The sequence below is a fragment of the Medicago sativa genome, chromosome 8 (assembly GCF_051527215.1).
Source record: "Medicago sativa cultivar Bolivia chromosome 8, Bolivia_mono, whole genome shotgun sequence".
NCBI classification, from domain to species: domain Eukaryota; kingdom Viridiplantae; phylum Streptophyta; class Magnoliopsida; order Fabales; family Fabaceae; genus Medicago; species Medicago sativa.
The window spans coordinates 14,866,747-14,872,882 of NC_140756.1; the positions used below are offsets into that span (position 1 = coordinate 14,866,747).

The 6,136-nt window shown below is 31.2% G+C and overlaps 1 protein-coding gene across 1 annotated transcript; it reads left to right on the forward strand.

Moving 5' to 3' along the window:
- Window positions 1-3,951: 3,951 nt before the first annotated feature.
- LOC146897247 (putative RING-H2 finger protein ATL19) lies at window positions 3,952-4,389 on the forward strand. Its single transcript, XM_085736398.1, has one exon. It carries the CDS (start codon window positions 3,952-3,954, stop codon window positions 4,387-4,389), a length of 438 nt encoding a protein of 145 aa, XP_085592524.1.
- The last annotated feature ends 1,747 nt before the right edge of the window (window positions 4,390-6,136 follow it).

The following is a 6,136-nucleotide window of genomic DNA, read 5'->3' on the forward strand; positions in this document are numbered from 1 at the left end:
TACTAACGACTTTGATTATTCTTTCTTCTAAGTCAAATCACGGAACCAAAATGGGCGGTAGAGTACTTTCTAATTTCTACGAGTGTTTCCAGAAGTTCTGTGTCCTTCTAAACTAGGTTGGAAGCTAGAAACACTTAGGCCTACAGCTAGCAGTAAAAAATAAGACTTTTTTTTTTCTCTTTCAAATAACCCACTTTGAAAAATCTAATTTTTTTTTAATCTTTATATAAGCTATAAAATAATATTTTAAATGTAACATATAAGCTATAAAATAATATTTTAAATGTTACCACAGAGAAAAATCTTTTAAATCTACCAAACTATTTAATTAAATACAAAATATAAGCTATAAAAAAATTGAGAAGTCGAAAATTTTATTAGTTAAAGTGACATTGATATTTATTTTACAATTGTATCTAATAAGATTTGAAATCTATATCTTAAAATTACAAGGTTAAACTCTTAACACTTAGCCATAACATCAAGTGTACTTAGAAAAGTATGAATGAATATTGTTCTTTGTTCTTACCGGATGTTTGCATGGACTAGAAGATGACAGAATGTTGGAGGATAGATGATAATCATCATGACAGTTGACCTTCAGCCCCTGGTGGAATGGAGGGGGTTGTGTACTTTGCATATGCTATGACGCTCAGTATATGAGTGGGAAATGAAGCCAGGGTTAGAAGAGAGTAGTTGGGACTTGGGACTTATTGGACCTTTTACCTGGAGTCAAACTTCATAATCACGGGTTAGAAGGATAGGACCCAATACTGTCATGTGGACAATTGTCTCCGCCGTTGACCCTAGTGGCTTAAGATGACCTAAACCAGTAACTTAGGGTGATCCGACTCACTTATTGATGTGCTTCGGTCTAGTCCGAAACAAATATCACACACAAGCCGTATATTTTTTATAAATTGAATATCATACATATAATTGTATAGACTAACCTTGGATAATTAAGGTCTTATTAGCGATGAAGCTCACATTCATTAGTTTTAAAGATAATGTATTTTTATTGTTACATTTAGACACGAAGCCCTTCATTAATTAAATAAAAAGCGACACAACATATGTTGTTGCATCATTCTTCCTATACATATAGTATTTGACCAACATGATGTTAGGAGAGTTAACCACACAACTCTCTCATAAAAAGAATTCGAGTTCGATTCATGAAGTCATGGCAAGTAGTCAAACTCGTATAAAAATTGGATGGCTCGTTGTCGACTTGAGATTAGTTCCATGGTATGGATCTAAAAAGTCTAAGTCATAGCGATATCTTGGAGGAAGTTAGGAATTATGGCTTCTCCAGTTCACAACAAAAAAAGATATTGAGACACAATTTTGAGGTCGTTGTGGTTTTAAAATGTTGAACCAAACACACTAGTAGACAACATGAGAGTAGACTTTACGTTCCAATTTTCCATAACTCTATAAGAATGGACTTTATTTGTTTGTACACATATGTAAATTAACTTGGTGTTTGTTTACTATTTTATTCAAAAACTCAAAGAATGGATTCTATTTGCTTGAACAAGTATGTAATAAATTAACTTGGTGTTTGTTTGATAACATGTGTGTTCAGTTTCACTTTTAGAGGGATCAAAACTGATTTTGAGGGTGTAGAATTGGTTATAACATGTTTGACTATTTTTTGAATAGATTTGGTTTTGCCTAAAGAGTTGTTTCTACTTAAAAGCAAGCTTTTGATTCTATAATTGATTTATACACCTAAATTTATATTTTAACTCATTTTTACATGAATATATTCAAACAGAAACTGATTTTGTTCTGAGTCAAAGTTAAAGAATTACTTGTCTCTTAGAACATCAGTGAATGTAATAACCAAGATTTTTCTTTCAAGCTCGTTAGAAATTTCAACGTGACATCATTTTCAAGACTGCCAAAGTCCAGGTGTCTATTATACTCACCAATAATAAGGACTTTGATTATTCTTTCTTCTAAGTCTACTCGGTGGCATTTAGCCTACACACTGCACAAATTTGTGTATCATACACAAGTTAAAGAAAGTATTTTCTGAACCATTAGATTAAAAAGAACATTGATCTTTATTGTAGTCTGCCCATATCACATCTTTCTTACTTTGTCTTCACCAAACCAATAACACCATGTTATTCCAAGTCGTTGTTTCCAGATTGTCTTGATTAAAAAAATAATCAAAATCTTTTCCTTTTCCATTCCTTCATTCATTTCATTCTCCAGACTCAAAAGCATAAAACTTCATTTGAAGAGGATGAGTTGTTGAAGAAAATGCTTGTTTGTTTATTTTTCATGGGTTAGTTGAAAATATGAATATATTCAATACTTTTACAGAAAAATAGAATCTTTAACGAAATGGTTCATGAGCAAAGATGCACACGTTTTAACCGGATTGATAAGCCCAGCCAATAATCTATTATTTGAATCCTGTCCTTTTCTACACATTCAATTATTTGAATCCTGTTAAAATGCTAAGCCCAGGCAACAACAAACTTATGTTGGGATTTTATCAGTGGTGTGTGAATGTAAAATTCTGAAATCTGAAAAAATTAGTACTAATGGAGGTTGAAGACAACATGATAAAGAATGTAAAAAATATAATACAGCTAGACCATGATAAAATCGGTACTCCTCATTGATCTAATGGTGTACCAAAAACTTGTGCATTGAAAAAGTAACTTTGTAAATGTGCACAAATTTGTGCTTTGTGCATACTAAATGCCACCAGTCTACTCACGGAACTAAAATGATAGTACGAACTAGAAGTAAAGTGTTTCCAGAAGTTTTCTGTTCTTCTAAACCAAGCAGCTCATGTTCTTTGAAGAAAGATGGATGAATCAGCCTTTACACTAAATATAAATAAATAAATAAATAAATAACAACAACAACAACAAATATTATAGAGTAATCAATCGTGACATCAGATTCATTAACACATAACAATCCTGAAAAAACAAAAGACGGATTCATTGTACACACGTAAAAATACAAAAGACAGATACATTTTATAAATTTCAGATTCAATTTTAGTACACTGTCATGTAATAGAAGCATATGAATAAATAACATAATGTCAAAAAAGATTATTTTTTTTTTTTTTTTTTGTCTTAGCCCGCATGTTTAAGGAATAGGTTCTAATAATATGTAATTCTACCAAGAGGTGAGTTAAATTTGACACACGATTTTTCAACTAGGTTTTACTATAGCGATTTGTCATTGATCTCTATAATAAAACCACTTATTACATAGTTAACCTCTCGAGTCAAATCAAATGAAATTGGAGACCAAAACGATACTGGTATTAAGTGTTAAATTTAAACTCAAGACCATAAATTAGATTGAGAGTGAACATATACAATCCCATTGGGACAACCTTCCTTCATTTTTTTCTTCCACATATTCTCACCATTTGAGGTAATCCTATAGGAGACACAACCGAAATTAAATATAAACATATCTTTTAATCAAAATTCAAATTTTAACTTTTCGCATTATAATAGATTAGCTCATTCCGCTAGACTCAATTACAATTTGTGCAACACCTTTCTTGTACACAAGATATTAATATTTGATTTTGATAAGTATTACAGGAAATTTCCAGTCAGCATTCAAAATCATTAGCAGCCAAACAAAATTTCTACGCCTAACAAAGCAGTTGGCCCAAATAGAAACAATGATAGGAACAACAATAATAACATATTTTCCTTAAAAAAAACAATAATTACATATATTAACATTCCAATTTCTGAGTCATTTTTAATCTTAGTACACGCATACTTTAGCATTACCCCAACAACCAAGTTAAAATATTCTTAAACCAAAGTTTTTCTTTATATATAAAATAAATAACAACAACCAGCTGGGACCTATAAGTAATTAGATGTGTCCAATTTAGATATCTCAACCTCTTCCCTTAGAATTTCTCTTAGCTCCAAAAAACCAAACATGAAAACAACAACCATTCTTGAATTCCTCACAATAATTGCTCTCATGGCTAACTCATTTCAAGAAAACATAACCAAGATTCTGCATAAACTCTACAAGAATGATGGTTCAGTGAAGGAAATAGATCAAGGTGAAAGTGATTGTTGTTCAGTTTGTTTAAGCCAAATGTGTAAAGGAGAAAAAGTTAAGGTATTACCTTTATGTAATCATAGATATCATGCTGATTGTATTGGTGCTTGGTTGAAGAACAATCCTACATGTCCTCTTTGTAGGAGCAAAATCAGTAACCATAGTAATAATCAGAATCAACAAAAACAGGTGAAATCCTTTGAAGAATCTTTGGTTGACCTTGTACAAAGTTTCTCTGATGTACTTGTAGCTATTCTTTATATGATTCTGCCATCTAGTATCACTGAGACTTTCCCTGTAGTTTATTGATGCTTTTTTGTTCACAAACTTCAGATAGTTTCTATGTAAATTATGTATGTAATATCCAGATTAGTTAATCAGGATTATATTAGTCTTATTCATGTCTAAATTGCAAATATTTAAAGTATTTCTTTCTTTACTTTTTTACTTTCATACCAATTTGAGTTTAGATCTTCTCTCATCTCTACCGCCATATCAGAGGTCATCGTTTAGGGTGTGTTTGGATCACCAAAGAAAGTGAAAGGAAAGATTGTAAGAGGAAAGATTGTTAAAGGAAAGAAAGTATGAGAAAAGTGAATGGAAAGTGAGATGATTTGTTAGGTTGTTTGATTATAGTGAAAGTGAATAGAAAGTGGAAGGAAAGAATAAACTATATTTAGTAAATGACATTTATACCCACATATTAAATTCATATGTGTATATATATATATATATATATATATATATATATATATATATATATATATATATAGGGGTTTGCTACAATAGACCCACCTTTTTTCATGAAGGTCTATTTTAGTAATGTGCACCTTTTACTTTAGACATAAATACCCATATTTTTGTTTTTTGAGACAAAAAAAATAAAATAAAAAAACATTAATGACTAAAGCAGAATTACACACTTGTCCCTTGCTTTTCTTTTTCTCAAAAAACAAAAATATGGGTATTTATGTCTAAAGCAAAAGGTGCACCTTGCTAAAATAGACCTTCATGAAAAAAGGTGGGTCTATTGTAGCAAACCCCATATATATAGCAACACTCTCTTTTGAGCACTCTCTCTAACACTCACTTTTTTATTGGGTGAAATCAATGTGAGACCTACATTTTGAAAATGGAACCCACATAAAGTGGTGGGACATACATTGATTTTACCCAATAAAAGAGTAAGTGCTAGAGAGAGTGATCAAAAGAGAGTGTTGCTAGCATTCCTCATATAATATTATACCCAAAAAAAATGTACCAATGAAAAAATAATGCCAAAAATAAGAACATAGGAATAGTAATAAAATTAAAACCTGCACCTTAAAAACGCCACTGACAAAAAAAAAAGCTGGAACTAAAAAAAACAATGAAAATTATAAAAGTAATAAAGTAAGGGTAATTGTGACTTTTCAAGCTTATAAATGGGTTTCTTCTCACTTTCTGTCCAAAGCAGCGCAGAAACAATTTTAGTGTGGGTCCCATAGATGATGCTTCTTTCCAATCTGTTTCTATGATGTTCCAAACAATAGAAAGCTCTCCTTTCCACTTTCTTTCTCTCCACTCACAATCTTTCCTCCCTCTATCAGTTGAAACAAACAGACCCTTAGCGAATCTACCGACTACCTCGGGCAGTAGAGACAATATAGGGTTTAGATTTCGGATTCACGAGTATTAGGAGCTCAAATTTTAAGAAAGACTTTACCCAACTACAATTTATTGACTAAGGGCTGATTTTACATGTTATACATGAGAAATTTATGTCAAAGACTCAACAAATTGGGATAGTTGAAAATAATGGATAGTAATTGCGGTTAAGTCTAATAGACAACCGTTATTATAGGCTTATAGCTGATGTGAGAATTCGTGGGGGGGATTGGAACTGATGAAATCATACTATATATGTATTTGTATAGCTTTTTCTGGGAGATGTTTTTGAATGTACTTGTTTATTATAGCTGCTTTTAGGAAACGAGATAGTAAAACATAGAAGATTTTGGCAAAATTATGGTAACACCGTGATTTTGTAAAGTTTAAAAGTATAATTTTTGTTAAA

Coding starts and splice junctions, on each gene's coding strand:
- LOC146897247 (XM_085736398.1), top strand. CDS start 3,952: ATGAAAACAACAACCATTCTTGAATTCCTCACAATAATTGCTCTCATG.